General features: G+C 38.2%; 5 protein-coding genes across 6 annotated transcripts; 3 read left to right on the top strand and 2 right to left on the bottom strand.

Moving 5' to 3' along the window:
* Positions 1-11: 11 nt before the first annotated feature.
* On the bottom strand, positions 12-2669 carry LOC137717501 (serine/threonine-protein kinase Aurora-1). Its single transcript, XM_068456887.1, has 9 exons — positions 2593-2669; positions 2117-2233; positions 1644-1790; positions 1448-1543; positions 1218-1313; positions 1029-1125; positions 669-786; positions 397-469; positions 12-288 (listed from the first exon to the last, which is right to left on the bottom strand). The coding sequence occupies exons 1-9, from the start codon at positions 2629-2631 to the stop codon at positions 187-189; spliced, it is 885 nt and encodes a 294-aa protein (XP_068312988.1). The 5' UTR covers positions 2632-2669; the 3' UTR covers positions 12-186.
* A 1068-nt stretch (positions 2670-3737) lies between these two features.
* LOC137716983 (oleosin Ara h 15.0101-like) lies at positions 3738-4139 on the top strand. Its single transcript, XM_068456312.1, has one exon. It carries the CDS (start codon positions 3738-3740, stop codon positions 4137-4139), a length of 402 nt encoding a protein of 133 aa, XP_068312413.1.
* Positions 4140-9632: 5493 nt separating this feature from the next.
* Positions 9633-10034, top strand: LOC137716982 (oleosin Ara h 15.0101-like). The gene has a single exon (XM_068456311.1). It carries the CDS (start codon positions 9633-9635, stop codon positions 10032-10034), a length of 402 nt encoding a protein of 133 aa, XP_068312412.1.
* A 2804-nt stretch (positions 10035-12838) lies between these two features.
* LOC137718494 (uncharacterized) lies at positions 12839-14755 on the bottom strand. Its single transcript, XM_068458056.1, has 6 exons — positions 14564-14755; positions 14189-14289; positions 13946-14084; positions 13733-13858; positions 13539-13629; positions 12839-13281 (listed from the first exon to the last, which is right to left on the bottom strand). The coding sequence occupies exons 2-6, from the start codon at positions 14275-14277 to the stop codon at positions 13130-13132; spliced, it is 597 nt and encodes a 198-aa protein (XP_068314157.1). The 5' UTR covers positions 14278-14289; positions 14564-14755; the 3' UTR covers positions 12839-13129.
* A 94-nt stretch (positions 14756-14849) lies between these two features.
* LOC137717714 (calcineurin-binding protein 1) lies at positions 14850-24411 on the top strand. 2 transcript variants are annotated; one of them, XM_068457165.1, is made up of 19 exons: positions 14850-15067; positions 15176-15250; positions 15620-15739; positions 15833-15873; positions 16097-16308; positions 16442-18312; positions 18506-18706; positions 18811-19473; positions 19651-19886; positions 20010-20220; positions 20317-20472; positions 20895-20959; positions 21062-21254; positions 21372-21751; positions 21946-22126; positions 22283-22512; positions 22665-23325; positions 23603-23681; positions 23850-24411. In XM_068457165.1, the coding sequence occupies exons 1-19, from the start codon at positions 15065-15067 to the stop codon at positions 24080-24082; spliced, it is 5811 nt and encodes a 1936-aa protein (XP_068313266.1). In that variant the 5' UTR covers positions 14850-15064; the 3' UTR covers positions 24083-24411. The 2 variants fall into 2 exon arrangements, with proteins under 2 accessions (XP_068313266.1, XP_068313265.1); XM_068457164.1 differs by having other exon boundaries at positions 20802-20959; positions 23850-24410.
* Positions 24412-24994: the final 583 nt, after the last annotated feature.

Raw genomic sequence — 24994 nt, 5'->3', positions numbered from 1 at the left:
AACTCATGTTGTGCAAAACAAAGAATTTTTATTAACAAACAAATTTATATCAATAGATTCATACAAGGAAGTATTGCATCACAAAGTTGGCCGACTAGAAAAACAATGTTGAGATGCTCATAGAACATAAAAATCTACTGCCATTATCTCCTCCATTAGGAATTCGACGGTATCTGGCTTGGCGGATTATATCCTATATACGCCAGAGGGCTCGGCGTTCTGAACAATCCATGGATGTTCAAGAAGCTTGTGTAACGGCAGGCGTTGAGCAGAATCCTTGACAAGCATCTGCATTTAGAAGCGAAAAAATTCAGGCATTACTAATAACCCCTTTATTTTGAAGCGACAAAGATTACCGAATACTCGAATTTAAGTACACAAAATGAGGGCAAAAACCTGACTAATGAGGTCCTTTGCATGAGCAGAGACAATTGGTTTCGGAGGAAACTTCAGATCCACTTGCACAATCCTGTGAAGACAAATAGAAGAGCAGTATTAGTATCCTGTTGGGAAAATTCGCATCTTAAGATTGGTGTTAGCGTAAAATGGATGTCACTCTATGCAGAATTCCTCACCACTCACTCATACAAGTTACATGGGGAATAGGACAGTAGGTGATAACAAAAGCTATTTTGCGAACTTTAATCATTTTGTAGTCTACATTTTACCTTCTATATGTGTCTGAATGCTCCTTGGCCTCGAAAGGTGGGACTCCGTATAGGAACTCATAGCACAGGATGCCAAGGCTCCAGATATCCACACTAGCATCATGCTCTACACTCTCCACTGTTTGATGACAAATTTCACAAGCCCAGAAGTGTTCGTAAGGTAGTAGATATAGTAGGGTTGTTTTTCACAGAATAATGCTATAAATGGTTTTCTATAAAAGTTGCACAACGATAAGAAATGGATGCGAAAGATGATCAGTTTGGACAGGCACTGTTCCAAAAGAATGATACAGTTTATATGGTGAATAAAGACAAGTCCTTCTATCATTTGCATAAGAACAGTGTCTTCTATTAACATACCCATCTCAGGAGGGAGGTAATCAAGAGTGCCACACATTGTCCGCCTGCGGTTGAATGTGTGCACTGACCACCCAAAATCTGCTATCTTGAGTTCACCCTATCAAAGGAGATCCACATTGATTCGATGAACATCGTATACGTATTGGAAAATGTAGAGAAACATATAAAAGCATGGATGGCAGTCAGTACCTGTGCACCAATGAGTAGGTTTTCTGGTTTGATATCTCTATGAATTACGTGCTTTCCATGGCAGTATATAAGGGCACGGGCTAATGATGCAACATACTGCCAATACAACATACATACACACATCAGAATTCTAGCCCAATTTTAAAAAATAAATGACCTAGCATGGTAAAGTATTTATGTCAAAGCACAACTGTAAATGAATTACGAAACACCACATGAAAACAACTTACAGTGGCAGCACGTCTTTCACCAAAGTATTTACACTTCTGTAGTTCCTTGTACAGTTCACCTTTAGCAGCATATTCTAATATCAAATAAACTCGTTTCTGCAATAAATACATTCCAAAGAAAGGGTAAAAAACCTTCCTTCCACTGAGTAATACAGGTTTAAGATGTTGAAAAATAAGTAGCTTAGGAGTAATATACCTGATCATAAAAGTAGCCGTAAAGGCGTAGGATATTGGGATGTCGAAGATGACTTTGTATCTCAACTTCACGACGAAGCTGATGTTCAACCTGAGACTGCTGCAGCTGGCTCTTAAAGAGGACTTTGAGTGCGACGATGTGATTGCTCTGTTCAAAGGATACATACAGATCAAATTGGGTACACAATTGAATCTAGGCAAACTTATAAGAATGCATATTATAAACCAAAATCTTCATTAGATCTTCCTATTCATGCCAAACTTCACAACAACCAAAGAAACGACAGATCAAGAACGAAATACAAGTCGGAACCTATAAAAGATTAATTCCTTCACCAAAACAAACCAACCAAGATCGAAACACCTAATATCCATGAATTGAGCACAAGTACCAAACAAAAAAAATAAATAGCAGCTGGAGAAAATCAAAATTTGCAAAATGCATGCCCATAAAAAAGAAGAAAAGGAACATACCCTCTTCTCTCTTGCCAAATAGACGTGACCAAACTTTCCTCGTCCGAGAGGCTTTCCGATATCGAAGTCGTTGAGCGTCCATCTTCTTGTCTCCGTCGCCGAAACCTCCGAAGATGCCTGTTGAAAGTTAAAACCGAACCCATTTTTCAAAATCCACATAAAATAAAAAAATCAAGAAATAAATAAATAAATAAAATTTTCACCAATGAGCATTTTAAATTCTCGAAAATTGAAGCTAATTGACCAACCCCAGATTCCTAAATCTTCGAATCAGAAAACCCTAGAGTCAAAATTCGAATTTTAAAAATGCAATCTCAAAATTCACATAAACCTAAAGAAACCATTATCTTCATAGGATCGAAAAGAAATGAAAACCCTAGAATTCGAATTGGGGGATTCAAAAACCCCTAACGCCTGAAAAAAAAAAAAAAAAAAAAAAAAAATTGAAACTTGAGGGGGGTTTCTTTAACTCTCACCTTCTCTTGGGGGACCTGGTTCTCCGCAGCAATCGCCATGAGAAAGAAGAGAGAGAGGGGGAGACAGATAGAGAAAGAATGACAGAGGGAGAAAGATTGAAGGAAAGGGGAATGCTAAAGAAGGGATTGAATAAGCACTTCGCAACGGTCGAATTCCCAGTTGTCGCCACGTGGTCCTCCCGCTCTGGCTTTTGTCTAGGACTTTTCAAAATTTAGGAAGTAATTACCTGTTGCCGTGTAGATTATAGTCCTGTGAATCTTGCGGGACTTTCTAAAATCGACGTGCCTATTTCTTTATTCGGATGAGGAGCGTATTAGTATCGAGTCTTGCTAGCGTCACTGACTGTGAAAGTTAGAAGGTGACAATCACTCCAAGTAGGCTTCTTTTGGACAGGTCGGAACGCTCTAGATTTTTGGAAGGTCGGAACTTGCATGTGTCGAAAATGGCTCCTAATTTGAATACGTAATTAGAAAGGGCAATGACTCAAAATTGTGGACTTAGTTGATGATGTTCTTCATCATTGAACACCTTGATATATCTTTCATGTTATTAAAAGTAATTTTTCTCAATTGAAATGGTTATTTAGCATTTTGAAAATTGAACAGTAAAAATTTAAACATTAAGATCTAACTGTTATAGAAGGATTCAATATCACAAAATATTGTTTTTAATTAATAAAAAGAGGATTAATTAGTGGTTTCGTCACAACAGTTTACTTTTTTGGGAGTCGAAAAAATTTATAAAGACATTTCAACTTTCCCTCACCATCATCATGTGATTCATTAGGAACCAAAAATCGAATCAGGACGTGACCTGTAAAATATGGATCTGGAATTCGTTTTCAATCATTAAGCAATATAATGGAATATTGTTGAAGTTAGTCATTGTGGGTAATCCAAGTTAACACTATAGCTAGCCACACAGGAGAGAGCAAGGATGCCACGCATTACTTTCTTCAACCAACGTGTTTCACTCGTATGAATTCAAACTCATGCAACAAAACGACCTGGCATACAACACCAACCTCTTGTACGTACTGCCACATTTCCACGCATGATGCATCCACCTCCCTCTCTCCTCATATTTATTCGTCTCTCCGTCGACAGAACACTTCACATTCTGATAGATCACAACTGTGTTCACCATGGCCGATCAATCACGACAGCAACAGCTGACCCGAAAGCTCCACGACCAAGACCAGGACCAGTGGCAGCTGTTGGCCCCCTCCTTCTCCGCAGCCGGCCAGACTGGCAAGTTCCTGACCGCGGGCGCAGCTGGTATAACCCTCCTGATGTTATCCGGCTTAACTTTCACCGGGACAGTGATGACCCTCATCATGGCCACCCCGGTTCTGGTCCTGTTTAGTCCGGTTCTAGTACCCGCTGCGATTGTCCTGTTCCTGACGGCAGCTGGTCTTGTTTTCTCCGGCGGGTGCGGGATGGCAGCAATACCGGCGTTTTCGTGGATGTATAAGAACGTGTCGAGTTATGTGGCTGCTAAGAAAAGGGGTAACCCGTATGGGCAGTTCGTACAAATTTGTTTGTAGATTTGATTGTGATTTTAGAGAGATTATCTTTTTAAGTTTTACTTTGTAGGTCACATGATGTGGCAGTTGATGTTAGATAAATGATGTTTAATGTCATTCCAGCCTTCTCTTTTCCATCAAATTCAATTCACTTGAACTCTAAGTCTACTATAATTTACGGTAATGTCCTGGCCTTCTAAATTTGGCTTAAAATGATGATTTTAACCTTATGATGTGATAGTCACGTTTGTTTATTTAACAGAAAATTGGCAGAAGTTCAGGTTTGTACCCCCCAACCTGAACCCCTAAATTGCGAGCGATGTTCACCGCAAACCCTTAATTATTAGGTTTTTCACACGAGTTACACGTATGGGCAGTTCACACAATTAGGCATATAATGGTGGGAAGTGATGTTAGGGAGATTATGTAAGTCACAGGTGATTATAAAATACATTTTAAAAGATAAGTCTAAATGTCATTTTATTTTTGGTTGAATTTATGAATCCCGAAAGGATTTGAGAGTATTTTAATAGATTTTGATAAGTGATGGATTTCATAAGATTATATTGTTGGAAGTATACTCACAAAGTCACTCATTTGATGTAATAGCTTTTGAAATACTTATTGTGTTAAGTTTTTATATGTTTAATGAAGGGTAAATCTTATTGTTAATCACTATTTATTGTATTATGTGTAGCAATAAGGGAATCAAAAGAATGTATTTAATCTAAGAGAGAAGTGATCTAAGTAAGTTAGATTAACGAGACATTTCTCTTATGTTCATTCCTAAAACGTTCCTAGCTATAGGATTGCCAATTGGGCATTGACAATCTACTAAGGTTAGTATGTGTTATGTTAACTCAAGCATGAGTATGGCTAGTCTCAAGTCATTTGGTGTTGGACATTGAGACAAACACATAGGTGCTCAAAAGGTAATTGAGTACACTGAACCACGATCAAAAAAGAGAGTTCGAACATACATGTCATGTAAGAGCTCATAAGTTGTAATATGCAAAGTAGTCCTTTGACCTAAGACATCATAGATGTCTAATGGTTAGGTCCTTGATCTTTGATCATGTCAAAGACATTCCATCAAGAGTGTCCACGACATTGTTGGGGTTAAGCTATCTAGTCATGTAGGCATATGAATGCACAACAAGGGATCTCTAACCTTCCATGGTGGAGGGAGAATACTCTGAGATATGATTCGGGAGTCTTTGGCCAAAGCATACGAATATGACTTAGGAAGTTTGCTCCAAATCATACTCAATTAAATCATATAAGACAAGTATCACATTGAATAGTAGACATGAAACAAACTATCACTCAAACAATGTGATTAAGAGTATTGTATTAGAGAATGATCGTTTTGCATTGTAATTGTAACTGGATAGGTTCTCCAACCACTTCTACTTAGCTTGGGTAGCCATGACATACTGTTAGATTTCACTCATGGTTTGTGGAAGCCCTGAAGATTAGCAAACATTAATCTTCATCAAAGGGAGAATTGAAATGTAGTTTCAATTCACAATCGATCGTTAAGAATAACAATCGTCCACTACCTTACTAATTGGAACCTAATGGATTGCACACCAAGTGAGGATGAAAGTGAAGAAATATAAATGAGATGGATAAGCAATTAAATAGTTTAATTGAGAATGGTCAAGATTAATTAATTAGTTAATTAATCTTACGAAAGGTTCGTAATGGTTTTTAAGTTGGTTTTGGGTTTCGGGGCCTAAAAGGGTTTTTGGTCCACAAGGCCCATTAAGTTTAGGTTGTGTCACAACTAAAACTAAATGGAAATTAACCCAAAAACAAAGTCAAAACCGGGCAAGGGTAAGTGGTAGCAAACTTAGGTTAATTGCAAGTTTGCCACTCACATGTGAGGTAGTATAAAGTCATCTTTACAGCTTTTTCTCACTAAGGTTTTCTTGAGGCAAAGAAGAGAAACTTTTCTCCCTTTTTCTCTATAGAGGCCGGCCACTTAGGGAGACTTTTACTAGCATCTAAAATCTCTCTAAGTCATCCATCTTCTCTTCACACTACATCTTTGGTGTGGAGACTTAAAGGTACCAAACCTTTGGAACTTTTTGGAGTTCCTTTCCTCACATCCTCAAGGAGCAAAGGAGATTCAAAAGGAAGAAAAATCACAAGGAAGATTCAAGGAGCTAGGAGGTGACTTGAAGGCCCTTCGCTTAGGTGAATCCCTTGTATAAACAAGGATGAGCTTCAAGGGCAATGAATCTCAAAAACTCTCTTCTCTTTAATGTTGTTAAAGATGCATGCCTACTTTAATGTGTTAATAGTTTGCCTATGTGTTCAAATGTTCTCACATGTTCTTAGCTAGGAAAAAAAATTTCCTTCAATTCTCCTTCAAGTGGTATCAGAGCCTAGGTCTAGTGTATGGTGAATCATTTTGAGTTTTGTGTTTTTCATGGTTTGTGATTTAAATGTTGTAAATGTTACAAGCTTTGTTCTTGCTTTTTTAATATAAATTGAGCACATCACTAGTCGAGAGGTAGGTGGCTTAAGCACTAACCAAGACATAGCAAATGTGAGCCACACAATGACCAACAAGGTGCTCGAGAATCTAATTTAAGAGGTTCGAGAGAGTAGGCTTGCCAACAAACAGAATAGACCACCTCTTTAAAGAAAAATGCTCCCCTAGGAGGAGAAATGCTGCTACCAGTGTAGGCCGATGTAGAGTTTAACTGAATCAGAACAATTGATTTGGAAAAACCATATGGAGAAACTAATACTAGTTCGGTTGAGATCGATCGAGGATTAGACTAACATCTATCGACGTGGATAAAGTTTAGAAGATGATTGATTTCGCCTTGAAGAAGGGGCTGAAAGTTATAAAATTTATCCATCCCCACCCGCTTTTGTCGAAAGATTTGAGTATCTCGAAGATTCAAAATCCCATATTTCGGCCTTTTTGTTGGGGAATCATCCTTGTCCTCATTGGAACACGTGGCCAAATTCACTGCCCAATGCGGAGATGTCAACAATAATTCCCACAAAATGCAGTTGTTTAACTTCTCATTGATAGCCACAACATTTGCATGGTATATCAACCTTTCATCGAATTCAGCGCAAAATTGGGGGGAATTGGACGAGAAATTTCATGAGTAATTCTATCGACTATGGATGGAAGTGTCAGTATCATCCTTGGCCAAAATGGCTCAGGCATTTGATGAATCACCAATGGAATACCTTACCAAATTTAAATCGGCTAGGAATTGGTGTCGAGTACCCCTTTCTGACGTCAAATATGTTCGGATTGCCCAAAACGGTCTAGACATGGAATACAAGAAGAAATTCCTGAGAGCAAACTTCCAAGATATGCATGAGCTGACCTAGCATGTTGAGCAATATGATTATTTGAATCCGTCACTGAGCTATCCATCGTCTAGGGGGCGATGAGTCCCAATATATTAGTGTGGCTGCAATCGAGATTGTGATTGACAAGCCTTATGTGACCACATGTGGCTTACATCAGAAGTTGCTACACGTGTGTACTGTGGCTACACGTAGCTTACATCAGAAGTGCCAGTATGCACTGATTGAATGAGCATTTTAGAGATTTTATTTTGGTGAGCGGGGACAATTTGTACAAAAAAATTTGTATTAGAAAACTTTGCACTTTATCAAACTCTTCAAATCTAATTATTTTATATATTTTATTAATTATTTATTTGTACAATTATTTTTTGTCTTTCAACTTACGTAGCCTACTATTTGATTTTATTCATAAAAAGAATTAATGTGAATAGTGAGAGAGAGGTTTCTAAATTTGTGGAGAGAAAAGGAGGTCCCAAATTTGAAAAAATGAAGTGACTTTAACACACATTTTTTCAGCCTTCACACACATCTTTATTTATGGCCATCAAATTAAATAAATTAAGCGAAATCAATGTCAGATTAAACAAGATGTGTGAGAAGTTAAAAAATAGAACAATACTTGGCTACTCAAAGAATGAGTAGACCTATGTATTTGCTGCAATAGATTAACTAAACGACCTTACTTTTAGGGAAGTGTTATTGACATTTTGGTGGATGCTTGATTTTAGTGATGCTGGTGCTGGATACTTAGTCCCTTGATAATATTCTTCAGTGCATGTATCTAAATTTGTCGGTATACGTTTTTGTATATTTTTTATTTATAAATTTGTGAGTGTACTAAAGAGATCAAATGTATTATTTACCTCTTCAAGTTTGATAGTTCTGATATATATGTGTATATATTTTGATGCTCTTCTGGCTTTCCTTGGTTAAAATGAAGATCAATTATTGATGCTTTCCAATTTCTGTATGTGCTGAGTCACATTATGTTGATTGCTCTGTTGAGTCAACAAATAGAGCAACACTGTGGAACTTAGCTAAAGTCAGCTATAAATTTTGTTAAAATCCTAATGAAACATACAGAGCACAACAATGAAATATACGGAGCAACATGATTTGGATTCAGGACTACCTTTATTTTCATTGTGTTAGAATGCTTATGTTATAATTGTGTTGGAGATGTTAAAATTTTAGATTTCAATTTTGTTTTCATTTTTCCAAAAAATAAAAATAAAAATAAAACCGAACAGGATCGAAACCGAACCGAAAAAAACCAAACCGAAAAAAATTGAACCGAACCGAACTGAACCGAAATTTCGGTTCAGTTTCGGTTTTGGCAAAAAGCCGAACCGTTTCAAACCGAACCCAGCCCTAATAGTTCCTACTCATCCGTGAGTAACCAATCATTGTTCTAAAAACTATGTGTTAAAATCACTACCGTAGCGGGATCCAAATTCAACTTGCAGTTTTGAACCCAAGGACAATGACTATCTAGTGTAAATAAGTTTTTCTTTCTAACCTGACTCGATGCCAAATGGCCCTCAACTCAAAATCGGAGAGATGCTCTCTTTTCATTAATTCAATACTTAGTGCGTTAAGTGTGATTAAGTGGGGATTACACTTGAGTAGGCTTAATTTAGGATAAAGATTAAACTTCTAATCTGAAAAAGAACGTGACATTCGTGAAACTCTTATTTGTAAATGATAACTACCAAGGGAAAGCCTTAATTAATTTGGTATATAATTTTGTGGGTGTTGTATTTTGATTAATTAAGAGAAGCTAAGATTCGAACTTCTAATTTGTATGAGATGGACCAACAAAATATAATAGTGAGGATCGCAAAATATGAATTGTAAGGTTTAGATTCGTGGCTCTGAACATAGATATCCGGTGAGAAATTTCAGTTTTTTTTCCTTCTCGAACTCACTAGTTGCCAGCTAGCCCTCGCCGCACACGAGAGCAAGGATGCCACGTATTACTTTCTTCAACCAACGTGTTTCACTCGTATGAATTCAAACTCATGCAACAAACCACGTGGCATACAACACCAACCTCTTGTACTGCCGCGTGTCCACCCATGATGCATCCACCTCCCTCTCTCCTCATATTTATTCATCCGTCGATTAGAACACTTAACATTCTGAAAGATCACAACTGTGTTCACCATGGCCGATCAATCACGCCAGCAACAACTGACCCGAAAGCTCCACGACCAAGACCAGGACCAGTGGCAGCTGTTGGCCCCCTCCTCCTCCGTAGCCGGCCAGACTGGCAAGTTCCTGACCGCGGGCGCAGCTGGTATCACGCTCTTGATGTTATCCGGGTTAACTTTAACTGGGACAGTGATGGCCCTCATCATGGCCACCCCGGTTCTGGTCCTGTTTAGTCCGGTTCTAGTACCGGCTGCGATTGTCCTGTTCCTGACGGCAGCTGGTCTTGTTTTCTCCGGCGGGTGCGGCATGGCAGCAATACTGGCGTTTTCGTGGATGTATAAGAATGTGTCGAGTTACGTGGCTGCTAAGAAAAGGGGTAACCCGTATGGGCAGTTCGCACAAATTGGTTTGTAGATTTGAATGTGATTTTAGAGGGACTATCTTTTAAGTTTTACTTTGTAGGCCACATGATGTGGCAGTTGATGTTAGATAAGTGATGTTTAATGTCGTTCCAGCCTCCTCTTTTCCGTCAAATTCAGTTCACTTGAACCCTAAGTCTACTGTAATTTACAGCAATATCCTGGCCTTCTACATTTGGATTAAAATGATGACTTTAACCTCATGATGTGATAGTCAATGGTCACGTCTGTTTATTTAACAGAAAATTGGTGGCAGTTCAGGTATTTATTGCCAACGATGTTCGCCGCAATCCCTTAATTATTAGGTTTTTCACACGAGGATCACATTGAAAATACCCTCTCACTTTGATCGAACCCATTTGCGAAAGGGAAAATGCAAGCCCCTCTTCCATCCCAACCCAAATTCAACCATTTCCCCAGCTATAAAAAGATATATAGTTGGGGTTGACTATTTCCCCAGCTTATAAAAAGATAGTTGGGGTTGATAAAAGGATACAGGCTTTACCGTTGGGGTTTTTAAAATTTAGGCCTTAGATTTTAACCTGGGTTTTCAAAATCTAATATAAGTTTTAAATAAAACTTATCATATTGAAGTAATTATAGCACATTATTATTATTTATAAACTTACTATTCGAAATTCTTTACTCAATTATAATTAATGTATATTTTTTGTGCTTCAATATGATACAAATTCATTCGAAATTCAAATTATTATATTCGTTCAAAATTCAAATTATTATTAATAAAAAATTCAACAACAAAACAAAAATAATTTATATGCATAATTTTTGGTATTTTATTTTATTCTTAGGTACGGAAGTATCAGTACATAAGTTTCGGTACTTCGGTACGAATATATCAGTACATAATTTATCGGTACGAATATATCAGTACATAATTTTAGGTACTTTATTTTACTTTTAGGTACAGAAGTATCGATATGTAAGTTTCGGTACGAATGTATCGATACTTACGTTTTGGTACGAATGTATCTATACAAATGTGTAGGTAACTATAATCTCTAAACATACATTTATACGTAATATGCATATACATACATACATATATATATAGAATTATTTTGTTCAAACATACATTTAGTTTTTAATCTTAGACAAAATTTTATTCAAAAAGTAATCTTAGACAAGGATTAAAATAGAATTTTCCGTTTCCCGTTTTAGTAGCCTGAGCTTAACTTTAGTGGTGAGTTAACTATATAGTGGAGAGCTTAAACGATTCAGATTCGAACTACTGTGTAGTGGGCATACAGGCGACAGAACGAGTTTGCTGCCTTTATGCATGGCTTTGTATTAGTGTCCCGACGCGTGCTGAGAGAGAATGGCGGAATATATTGTCTCTACTATTTCACCGTGTTTCATATCTATAAACTCCAAACGCATGCAACTCGCTACGTGTCACCAAAACACAAATTTATAAACCTCCTTCACAGATTCACTTTTTCACCAAGGGAGTCCGTGAGCAAAACATGGCTGATCAATCATGATAAACGAGCCAGAAGCTCTACGAGTCGGCCCCGGTCTCATACCGGGCCACCAAGTTCTTGATCGCGGTCACTATCGGTGCTGAGCTCTTAGTCTTGTCCTGCTTAACCTTGACCGGGACAGTGATGGCCCTGATCATGGTCACACCAGTTCTAGTGCTGTTTAGTCCGGTACTAGTCCCGGCTGGGATAGTCCTTTTCCTCACAGCCTCCGGTTTTGTTTTGTCCGGCGTGTACGGCATGGTGGCCGTGGCGGCATTTTGGTGGTTGTATACATACACGTCTAACTATGTGGCGGCGAAGCAAAGGGCTCACGGGTATGGGCAATTCACGATGCTTGGTGTATAGTAATGGTGGCTGTGGTGTTTTAGTTTTGTATTAATAGATTATGTAGGTTTATGTGTTTTTGTAAATGAAGAGACTCCTCTTTTGTTCTTGTTTTCTCTGCTTTCATGTCCTGTGCTTGTGGAGTTAACTGTAGTCGTATTTGAGACACATGACGCGCTTATAAGTTGGTAACTTTATACTTTATATAATGTTAATAAGCACTTCCTTTTGTTTGGCAAGTTTTCATAAATTCTCGACGTTTGAGACATTAGATTAAAACTATATCCGGTTTTTACTTTTAAGAAATTTTTTGAGTAAAAAATTTAATGATTCAAGGGCAGAGTGACAAACTTTCCACGAACTAGAATCTCACGGATCTTCCTGCATTACGTAATTGACCATTGTAGTTCCGACGGCGTCGTTCTTCACCTCACTGTTTCATTTGGCTTCACCCGGGACTTAACGACTCCAAAGTTGTAAGGATGGTCTGATTTCATGTTGGGGAGCCTTGGTGTGAACTAGAGGTTTATGGCTTAAACCCTAAAAGGTTGGAAAATGATTGGTAATTAAAATCTTAGGGTGTTAATGTAATGTCTCGAATGTGAGGAGTTTTGTGAAAACTCACTAAATTTCAGCGGTGTTAACATAATCAACTCAGTGTGGATCTCGATTATGCTTTCCCTACAAAATAATCTCTTGATCCAAGAAGTCTTAATTGACATATTATTCTGGAAAAAGCTCACTTAGAACGGAAATCGGTTGGTTGATTATTAATGTATTATTATAAACATTCTGTTTGTTGTAACTTTGTATTTGTTCGATCTAGAGTGAGTTTTTACAAGAATAATCTTTCAATGACTTTAAAAATAATCCATCCAAATTATACCACATCGGTGTATTCATTCGATCCGAGAAAAATGAAACGACTATTTTGAAGTGTTGATAACAACTGTTTACTTTTGAGAAAAAATAAAGAAAAATAAGAATGTAAATTAAGGGATTGAATGTGCTATAAGTAGCTACAAGTGATTTCATTGTCCGAGTGCATGCCAAATTTGAGATAATGTGCTAAATCTTCCCAACAAGTAACAGAAAATTAAGAAGCACCACCATTCGAATTGTAAGCCAAACAAGAAGTGCTTCCTCCAAAAGTTGCTTCTGAATTCAAATCTCTATGCTTCAATCGCTGTAAAGTGGAAATGCAGGATGATACCGAAATACCAAAAGTTGACGAAGCCAGCTGGTTTTGTGAGTCCGATGTTCAAGAATCTTTAGAAGCATTCTCATCCACCCGCGGCAGCAAAAACGGTGGAAGGAATGACGGTACGGTGAACGCCAAGGCCAAACACACCACTACAAAGCCTACAACCCACCAAGCTTTGTACGGAATCCCCAATAGTAGTTCATCACAAACTGCCACCAACATAAAAGAGATGAACTTTGTTACAAAAGCAAATTGTAGCAGGAAAATCTACAGTAAAGAAGAGGAAGATTGATAAAGAAAAACATTTACGTACGGGAGCTGTTATTGGCAAGCCGTGCAACTTAAAGTGCAGTTTGCAGATGGTTTTTCGAGTGCCAATAACAGCTCCTTTTTCGTAACAACTTCTCGCGCAAAGTTTACTGTAATTAGTGGCATGATGGCAGCAATTTATTGATATCTGCATTACCTATGTTGAATATGATGTGTTCCCTCTCTTGCACATTTGGTATTGCAACAACCCCCTCAGGCTCCACACTCACCAACACAGACATTTCAACCTGAGCAGTCATCAGAGTCCAAAAACTTACAGGGCATCTCGGAAAATGCAAGTTATGGTGCAACAATGCATCCAATTCAAAGGGTCAGTGGAAAAAATCGAACCTGATCATCAGAGCCAAGACTCTCAGTCTTGAAAATAAGCTTTTCAGTATTTAGTAATCTTCGGTTCCCAGTCAGTGCCGATTCCAAGTCCCCTTTCTTGAGTTGCAAGGAAAAGCTAGCCGGTATCTATTAACACGCACCAATAGAAGTTATGGAACCCATAAGAGGATTGCTGAACAGCACAAAAAAAATTAAAAGTTGAGAAATACATACAGAAGCAGGATATGATATCTTCACTTCATACGAAGTATAAGGCTTGAGTCCATGAAGCCGGTAAAGGCATGAACCCGAATGCAGCGGTAGAGTCTCCCTCCACAGCTCTTCACCAACCTTCAAAACTTTGATGTCTGTCCTGTAAGAGGTGTAGAGCAGTGAATTGGGTTTAACCAATGCTCCTATAGAACGAAATCAAAAGCAGAAAAATTGCAAATTGGGTTTCATTCGGATAATACTAACGCGTTCGCCTCGCTTGAATTTGAGCAGGTGATGATGATGCAGATAATGCAGAGGCTGATCCAAAGATTATGAATACGTATGCGACGCATAGCTTTCCGAACCTGACCAACCAGAGTAGCACATTTCAGTGGTTTTGTTTCTTCATTGGCGCATTTCATCAAACAGTTGGTGGGAAACAAAAACCGCAGAGTAATCAAGTTGACAACTTCATATCGAACAAGAAATAAACAACCGCACTGGAGCTCCACTAATCTACGAAGCAAAGATACTGTCATTTTGGTTGAAGAAAGATTAACAATTCCTTCAGCATTTTCATTTGATCATTCCAAATCAAAAAACGACAGTTGTTTTTGCATTCAAGCTAGTCTTCCTTACCTTTCTGGGAAACGAAACAGAAGAATGATCGATCGGCGGCTGCAATTAGGGCTTACAGAATCCCGCAGGGCTAGATTGCATATTAATTTTCTCGCGAATCGATCAGTGAATATTTTCTCAGGAACCAATCAGTCAGCAACCAGCTCTAAACGCAGCGTTTAGAAAGCGGCACTATAGAAGAAGAAGAGAGTACTAAACGCAGCGTTTCGGTCGTTCTAAGTTTCTTATTACGAGTTAACAAAACAAAAAACAAAAAAGTTTCTTATTACTTCATAAAACCGCTAAAACGACGCACTCCGGTTGCCGTTAATCGTCTTCCTGCCGAAATCTCCCTCGCTCAATAACAATAACAGCTACTCAGCCAGCTCTGATCGAATTATATGTTTGGGGTTAATTTTGCAGAGCGAAAACCCTAATCCCCTTTTCAGTAGATAGAATTAGTATTAGCTGAACAGAGTCCCTCTCTGCAAATACTCCATTGCTGCATTCGAATTTTCGACTATGGTGAGTAATTCGAACGCTTCTTTCATTCGATCGAGTTTATTTTATTTAATTTAGTATTTTTCGATTTTGTTTTTGGTGTTCGGGTTCTGAATTTCTATGCTTTTTCAGTTCTCGATTGCAGCTATCAATGATACGGAGTCCAAAGGCAAATGGGAACCTTTAGCTCCCACCAAAGAAGCTCAGGCATGCCCCTCTCTCTCTCTCTCTCTCTCTACTTTTTCTGTTACAGTTCAGCTATTTTTGGGTTGAATTAGCTCAATGAGTTGGGATTTTCTGGGATAGTATATTAATTTCGAGCACTTTTAGCAGAAGTCAATTTATTGAGGACAAAGGAGAGAAATTTGAATTCTGTGTAGCATTAATATTTGGGAAGTTTATTGTACTTCTTATCATTGTTTCAATAAACTGAGTGAGCCGGAAAATGTGAGTTGGACGCGGGTTTTCTGTATGGTAGCCCGATTCAGAAGCGTTTAGATTTTCTCAGCTGAAGATGTTTTCTTTTTCTGATCTGTGATTAGATAGAGTTCATACTGTTTAGTTTGGTCATGGCAGGAATTCCATCTTTCACAAACATATCATGAAGGGCTTCACAAATTGCAAGTCAAGGAATACAAAAAGGCTGCTGAGCTGTTAGAATCCGTCCTAAAAGATCCTCTTATAGAAAATGTGCAGGTGAGCGTAGGACCTTCAGCAGACATTCTTTAGATGGCAGTCTTGTTGTTTGTCTATGAATAGGTAGTTATTCTTGTTTCTATTGCCATGCAGGTGGATGGTAGTGTTAGTGATTGCCATCTGTTGCAACTCAGGTTTGGATTTCTGCACTACTCCATAATATACTTTGTGCAATTCTTGGAGTTGGTGTACAATTTTCTAATTCACATAGGAGGAATCAGTCTCGTGTAGAATTTTAGTTTTGTAACTTTTCTCTCACTAATATTTTTGTGAGAATAAAAAGGATAAAAAGAAAAAAAAATGAACAAGATGTCCGTAAACATCTTTCTCCAATTATATTTTTCATGCTGACTGCAGATTTTTGGCTCTGAAGAACCTTGCCAATGTTTACCTTCAACAAGGTTCAGCATATTATGAGAACGCTTTACGATGTTATCTTCAAGCTGTAGAGATTGATACCAAAGATTCTGTTGTCTGGAACCAGCTGGGAACATTGTCATGCTCAATGGGTTCTCTCAGTATATCCCGTTGGGCATTTGAGCAAGGGCTTATGTGTAGCCCTAATAATTGTGAGCAATTTATGATGTTTGAATTATTTTTCTCTACATCCATACTAAAATACATGTCCTATATTCATAATGATGGGCTCAGCACCATATTTTGACAGAGTCATATTATGTCTTCTCTGAAATTTGTCTGCAGGGAACTGTATGGAGAAATTATTGGAAGTTCTTATTGCTATTGGTGATGAGGTTGCATGCCTTTCTGTGGCTGAGTTAATTTTGAGGCATTGGCCATCACATTCTCGTGCTTTGCATGTCAAGAGAACCATTGAAGAGTCCGAGCCAGTTCCATTTGCTCCTAGAGGTATAGATAAGCTAGAACCTAAACATGTCCGTCTAAAATTCATTGACAAGAGAAAAGCTACTGATGAAAATCTGGAGGAGGGCGCTGCATCCAAGAAGCTGAAGCAGATCATAGATCTAAACCTTGCAGAAGCTTCTTGGGCTGCTCTTGTTGATGCACTCTTGGATATCTTACTCCCGTTGACTGGGTGTCAGTCTGAGATGGGGGATGCAAAATCATACCAATCTGGAGATGTCAGATTAATTTTGCATTTACCTCCTAGTTCAGAGAGTACCATAGGATTTGAGGAAAGGAAAGGGTTTAACTTATCCCCAATCAGTGGAAATGCTGTATTTGGTGATTGTAACACTGAACGAACAGGTGTTGTTATCGAAAAAGCAACAAATTTTCTAGATTTCCAACCACAGGAAAGGCGGAGTACTCGTCTTGAAAGGCTTAGAAGCCGTAAACCGGGGAAAGAAGATATTGAATTTGCTAATGGTAAGGATCAGGCCAAGGCTGTACTTCAATATCTAGAACCTTTTGTTGCTGGTAGATCAGGAAGCAAAGATTCTGGTCATAGTTCTGTTTCATGTCCTGATCAAGCTAATCCATGGGATACTGAATATGGTGATGTGTCCAGATTTATTAAAAAAACATCAAATAACTATGGTGCTTTCCATGTGGCTCATTTGCTTTTAGAGGAAGCTGCGAGTAGAGGTCTTTTGTATCAGGATGCATTTGTTAAGTTCTTGGAGTTGGAAAGAATTACAAGGAATTGGGGGAAGGATAGGAGCCCTGAATGTTGTCTTTTTCTTGCTGAACTTTATTATGATCTTGGGTCGTTGTCTTCCGATGTTTCCAGGCTATCTGAATTCATGTCTGAGGCATCTTATCATCTTTGTAAAATTATCGAATCAGTAGCCGTGGAAGATGAATGTATTTTTGGGCTTAAGAGATTCTTTAGTACTGATGGAATATCCGTGAACACCTCTGTTTGCCAGGATGTATCATTAGGTGGTTCTTTAACAAGTAACAGTTCCTTCTGGGTTCGTTTTTTCTGGTTAAGTGGACGGTTGTCTGTTTTGGATGGCAACAAGGAAAAAGCCCACCAAGAATTCTGTATCTCATTGTCTCTTTTGGAAAAGAAGGAAAATACGAATGATTCCCAATGTGTGATCCGCCTCCCTTATTGCAAGGTTGTGAAAGAGTTAACCATTTATAGAATTCTCCATGAAATTAACATTTTAAAGGTTGATTTCTTGATGGAGAAGACTTTGGGTGAGATGATTGAGAAAGAAATGTACATGGAGTGCATGTCCTTGCTTGTTCCACTTCTATTTGCAACAAAAAATGCTCCCCCTGATGCATTACCCTTGCGCTTAGTTGATAAAGGCGGAGAGGAAATTACTTCTGTTGAATTATCAGCACTGGACATTTTAATCAAAGCATGCGAGAAGACAAAGCCTATGGATGTTGCTGTTTATTTGAATTGCCATCAGCGGAAATTGCAAATCCTTATGGCAGCAGCAGGGATTGATGAATGCCTTGATTCCTGTAAATCCTTACTATTGAAATCAGGATCAAACACTCGCTATGCTTCTGACATAGACACCAAAGAAAGTGCAAGCAAGCAGTGCTGGAATTTATTGGTTGCTGAGGAAGTGAAGGCTATTTCTCATTGTGTGTCACAAGTGAAGAACTTGATTGATCAATCTGGGGCTTCTGTAAGTCAATCAATATTCATGTATAAATAGCTTTGATACTCGATCATGCTTACCTCAAACTGTAATATTCAGTACATTTTTTCCAATTAAACAAATAATTAGGTTTTCAAAAGTGAATTAACTTTATGGATCAGTCTAGAGATTTTGTAATTTCATGTTTTGTGCAGTATGTAATTATATCTTATGCTTGCAGGACACTATTCCAATGAGCAGCATAGGTGATATGCAATGCTTGCTCTTGTCAGTAATGTACAACGTTGCAAGCATATTCCTCTCTAAGAAGTCCTCTGATCTAGCAAATACTGATCAAATTGAAAGAAGTTGCTTCATTGAAGCTTCCATCGCTTTCTGCAGGATTCAGCACCTCAACGCTATGATAAATGTTAAAACTCAAGTGAGTCTTGTGAACTCAAGTTGCTCATACAATGAACTCTTTCAGCAACATTTTTTTGTTTCATTCTTTTTACCATTTTAAAATTTTCGGATTTTGCGTCGTAGGTAGACTTAATTGTGACAATGCATGATTTACTCGCTGAGTATGGGCTTTGCTGTGCCGGGAAGGGTGGTGAAGTGGAGGAGGGAACTTTTCTTAAGTTCGCAATTAAGCATCTGTTGGCCTTGGATATGAAGTTTAAATCTAACATTAACTCGTCAAACCAGGAAACAACTCAATCTAGTGAGCAGCTTTGCCTAAATTGTCCTGCCAAAATGTCTCTCAAGGAATCAAAATCAGATATTGATTTGGAAATGGTGCACACTGGAATGGATGATACAAGTGCTGTAGGAAGGGATGCTTGTGATGGGATACCTTCCAAAAGCACTTCACTTGACAATGCCGTAGATAAAGACAGCATGGAATTGGAAAGTGGAAAGCAACATGTAGATGGGTCAGGTGGCAAGTTCAACAGATCCGAAGAAAGTGATCAATTAAATGAAGCTGGAGATGAGCTCATTGAAGATGAAAGGGAGGAACTTGAGTTAAAAATTGATTATGCATTGGATCAGTGTTTCTTCTGCTTGTATGGTCTAAATATTAGATCTGATTCATCCTATGAAGATGAGTTAGTTGTGCACAAAAATACTAGCCCCGGTGATTACCAGACAAAGGAACAGTGTGCTGATGTTTTTCAGTACATACTCCCTTATGCAAAGGCTTCTTCTGTGAGCTCCTCCCTTCTCTCTCCTTTTTTTTTATTCCATGTATATCCGTACATTGCATGTGCCTATCCTCATCATTACAATTTATCACAAGGGTTCTAATGACAAGGCCTTGTAGCACCCACAGCTATTTAGTTTCCCCAACCTTTATTTGGCTACTTGTATACATGTATGTTGCAGAGGACAGGATTAGTTAAAGTTCGACGAGTACTCAGAGCCATACGCAAACATTTTCCACAACCACCAGAAGATGTTTTAGCTGGAAATGCAATAGATAAGTTCTTAGATGATCCTCAATTGTGTGAAGATAAGCTCTCAGAAGAGGCTGGGTCTGATGGTTTTCTTGAAACCGTAACAAAGATTATACTCCCTGATGCGAGAAACCTTAAACAACAGAAGACATCACCAGTTGGGAGGTATACATAAATAGATTTCCTAATTTGTATTTGAAAATAATTGTTCTCTCAGTTGAGGGTTAATTCATGAATTTCATAATTCTTAGAAGTGATCTTTCTAGTTGTATTATTGAATAATTGCAGCTTGGAGCCGTATCTGGATGTCTATTGCAACTTGTATTATTTCCTTGCCCTGTCTGAGGAAATGAATGCTACTGATAAATGGCCTGGCTTTGTGCTTACGAAGGAAGGGGAAGAATTTGTACAACATAATGCAAAGCTCTTCAAATATGATTTACTTTACAATCCTCTACGTTTTGAAAGTTGGCAGAGACTCGGAAATATCTATGATGAGGTAGTGTTTGTTGTTTATCATTCTGATATGTGAATTCTGTAGAAACCAAAAGATTTTGGTGTGGGAAGTTTCATTTTATAATGATCATTTTTACAGGAAGTAGACTTGTTGCTAAATGATGGCAGTAAGCACATCAATGTGGCAGGATGGAGGAAGAATGCTACTTTACCGCAAAGAGTTGAGACAAGTCGAAGGAGGAGCAGACGGTGTCTATTAATGAGTTTGGCCTTGGCAAAGACACCAGTTCAGCAGGTAAGACCCCTTTCTTTCCTATATATTTTTGTACTGGTGGGCAGTGGGGTCTTGTCTTTTCTCTTTCTTGGTCATGTTGGCCATACAGGTCCTTTGGGATTTTCCTTTTTTTTTTTTCAATTTGCAGAATATAAAACCAAATAAAAAGTCTAAAAGTGTTTTGATGGGGGCCATCTTGTGCTGGATCATGAATAGATTTTTTATATCTTAGCATGCCAATAAGGCAAACAAGAAAAAAAAAAGCTAGTCCTTTTTGCTTGATTTTGGATATTAGAATACCCTTGGGATGTGTTTGATGAATGTAATGATTTTCTCATGTTGTGGCTCAGTCTGAGATACACGAGTTATTGGCATTGGTGTACTATGATAGCCTTCAAAGTGTGGTGCCATTTTATGATCAGCGAACTGTTCTACCTGTGAAGGATGCAGCATGGACGATGTTTTGTGAGAACTCAATGAGACATTTTAAAAAAGCTTTTGCTCATAAGTATGCCCTCTTTACTACATGGTTTCATTTTTCCAGACAAAAACTAACCACCGCATGTGCCATAGTCAAATGGTAATCTGTCTGTGCTTTCTTCTGTATCAGGCAAGATTGGTCACATGCTTACTATATCGGAAAGCTCTGTGAAAAGCTCAAATTCTCTTATGAGACATCGTTGTCATATTATGACAAAGCTATTGCTCTAAATCCATCAGCTGTTGATCCAGTCTACAGGATGCATGCTTCACGCTTGAAGATACTATGTGCATGCGGAGAACAAAATCTAGACGCTTTAAAGGTTTTTTCTTCTTAGAGATGTCTGCTCGACTGATTTCATTGAAATAATTTGTGGATTTGGAGACTTTTTATATCCTACTATTGTACATGTTTTGAAATTAATCTTTGGCCCTTTCAGGTTCTTTCAACATATGCCTTTAGTCAATCAAGAAAGGATTCTATCATGACAATTTTAGGTAACATGGATTCTGAAAATTCATATTCTCCTAAGGATAAAAGCACACAAGAAAACACTGGGGAGAAGAATGAAGATTTACTCAAATTAGAGGTGTGGAACATGCTTTACAGTGACTGTCTTTCTGCCCTTGAAACTTGTGTTGAAGGGGAGCTTAAACATTTTCATAAAGCCAGATATATGCTTGCTCAAGGTCTGTTTAGAAAGGGGGAAAGTGGTGCATTGGAGAGGGCAAGGGACGATCTCTCCTTTTGCTTCAAATCATCTCGCTCATCATTTACAATAAATATGTGGGAGATTGATAGCACGGCCAAAAAAGGAAGGTACAACTTTAATTCTGTGCAACAGTTATGTTTTTCGAATGTTATAGGAAAAACCCCATTTCAATAGTTTAAAACAAAACCATCTAAGGGAAAATCCTTCCAGTTCAGTTCAGTTTGTTTGTTGTCCATGTTGTTAGGTAGCTTGAAATTATAATTCATATGAAACTAATGGGATATTCTTCTCTGTTTATCAGGCGGAAAACTCCTGGTGTTTCTGGAAGTAAAAAGTCCCTTGAAGTTAACTTACCTGAAAGTTCTCGAAAATTTATTACTTGCATTCGGAAATATCTGTTGTTCTATTTGGAACTGTTGGAGAAGACTGGAGACATCTGTACTCTTGAACGTGCTTATATATCTCTTCGAGCTGATAAAAGGGTAATAATTTAACCTCTAGTACATTAGTAGTTCAAATATATGTGTCATAATTACTGCTAAAACAACATTGCCTCATCAAGCTGTTCTTATTCTGTTTCTGATGTATTTTTTTTCTCTATTAATTTAAATGGGATCTGACTTGATTCGAAAATTCAGTTTTCACTATGCATTGAAGATCTTGTTCCAGTTGCACTAGGGAGGTACGTTAAGGCCCTGATTTCATCCATACGTCAAGCTAAGACTGTTGGCTCTGGTGCTACAAGTAATTCCGAGCACATACTGGAGAAAGTGTTTTGTTTGTTCATGGAGCAGGGGAACTTATGGCCAGAAATATGTGCTTTGCCTGAGATTAAAGTCACAGAGACGTCGGAAAGCAGTTTATATGGGTAAGTTGAATCTCAACTGCTTTCTAAGCCTCGATCCTCAAAGTCTAATTAAACTTGAGTGATTAACTTCAGGGTCCTGATCTATTTATGTTATTATTTTAAACAAGATGGTTCTCCTTCCAGATTCTAATGATCTCCTCGTACTTCTGCAGATTTCTCCATGAACATATAACAACATTGGAGAAAAATGGCAAGCTGGACACCCTTGAAGCCATAAATGAGAAGATACGGAAGAGGTTTAAGAATCCAAAATTGTCAAACAGTAACTGTGCAAAAGTTTGTAGGCATGCTTCCATTGCTTGGTGTCGATCTCTTATACTGAGCTTGGCACAGATCACTCCCACACAGTCTGAAATCACCAGTGAGATTCAGGTCCTTAAGCCATCAGATATGCTGGAAAATAGCCAGCTGCTTTGTGTTGATCTACAAACAGATGAATTATGGAGTTCAGCATTTGAGGACCCAGCCCATTTCAAAAGTCTCGAAGAAAAACGGAAACCTATTTTCTCTAAAATAAAGAATTTGATAGTTAAGAAAGCTTCGGATGAGAATTTGGAGGTCGCCAGCTCTCTGCTTCGATCTTCTTATAATTTTTATCGTGAGAGCTCCTGTGTGATGCCCTCATCTGGTGTCAACTTGTATTTGGTTCTGTCTTGGTTAGCAAAGGATACACAATTGAGGCCGACCATGGATGGCGCTGAAATCCTTGACCTTAGCATTCCAAGAAAGCTTCTCTTGTGGGCTTACACATTACTGCATGGCCGTTACACAAACATCTCTTTTGTTGTAAAGCATTGTGAAGAAAATGCAAAGGTATGGAAACTCAAACGCCAAAAATCTAATTTCTCTGGTAGCCAGATCTTTCTCTTTTTGGGTTTAAACTTGACTGCAGCAGTCTGAAAACATTCAGAAGAGCCCGATGACACCATAAAATGTGTTTCTCTTAGTTCTTTTATGTTAAGAAACCCGAACATAATGTCATTTAGAATATGTCCGCATAAAAGAAGAACAACTTCTATACAAGTTTGAGGTAATTAAGGAAATAAATTTGAGTAACCCGTGACAAGTTTATGGTGGTTGTGTTTTGCAGTCTAAATTGAAAAAAGGAGCTGGAACCTCATCAGTGTCCCCGAACACAAGCATACCCAACACCGGCATTATGCATACAGGTGATTCAACTTCTTTCTTCCATATTTCTTGTCGAACACAAAGTACTCGCATTAAAAGTGTGCTTCTCAGCTTTCGGGGGTGAAAAAAGCACTGTTATCTTTAGATTGTTGGAGTTTCGTGGATGTAATATTTTCACTCACGCAACCACTGAACATTACTGGTTGCAGGTTATGCGAGAGATGGAGCCGACCATACTGGAACCAGTGACGCAGAGGCCACTCCAGTGAAAACCATAGCAGCCACCTCATTTCCCGAGGACTCCATTCAATCTGCCAATCCACCACCTTCCAGCGTACTTCAAGCGGGTTTATTTGCTTCTCCCGTACTGCAGCATTGCAACAACAGCGTTACAGAGAGGAGCAATACAACAGCTGATGGAGGAGGTTCGGACATAAGTTGAATTGCAATCGGCGAATTACATGTAACTAATTGTATCAATGTTGTAGATATGTTCTCCATGTTAATCTCGCTAGGCTAATGTGATACCCAACTGAAAGCAACGTAAAGGCTTTTGGAGAATTCGCAATGTACTTGTATTTTCAAATCCCCAAAAGGCCAAAACCTACAAATTCAAACCCCAGAACTCATGCCTAAATAGTAAGTTGTCTAATTTTATACCCAAAAGGTCAAAAATGCAAAATCTTATACTCCTAAGGCTATCTCCAACCTAAGGAAAATTCCAAATTTAGCTTCGTATTTTTCACTATTCATCTATATGTACGAGGTTTGGTGGTTGTTTCCTCCAATGGTAAGGGACGTATAATTTCCACCCCCAACTTTATAACTCTTTAAACTTTTGTATTTCGTTGATTTTTTTTTTTTTTTTTGCTAATAATTTTGGAATTAGTTTTTGTATAATCTATCTTATTTTATTTTTACGAACATTTTGATGTAAAAAAAATTCACATTCTGAACAAAAAAAAAATGTTGATAAATTGAAGTTTTTTTTATGGATTAATGAACAAATGACGTGTATTTATAGAGTGGTGCTGGATCTGATTTAGATTAATTAATAATAATATTTTGATTGGTGAACTTAAATTTGAGCCGTTGGATTTAAAAATAATGTAACTGGGCGCACCACACTGGATCAAAACCCAAAAGGCGCGACAGCTATTAGATGGCAACGGCGCGCCAACCTGGGCCGTGGAAACCATGTTGCTAGTGCACTCGCCCACAACCAATCCCTCCCCGCAATCAGCTGACATGCTGTTGTTGGTCTCACGTGGGTCTCTCAGCCCACTTACAACCTTATCCATTTGGGGTGGGAAGCAACCCCCAATTCTCACCCCTAGATCCAAAATCCCTAAAT

This window comes from Pyrus communis, chromosome 15, assembly GCF_963583255.1.
Source record: "Pyrus communis chromosome 15, drPyrComm1.1, whole genome shotgun sequence".
NCBI lineage: Eukaryota > Viridiplantae > Streptophyta > Magnoliopsida > Rosales > Rosaceae > Pyrus > Pyrus communis.
Note: the sequence above shows the minus strand (reverse complement) of the source record. Positions and strands in the feature narration are given on the sequence as shown.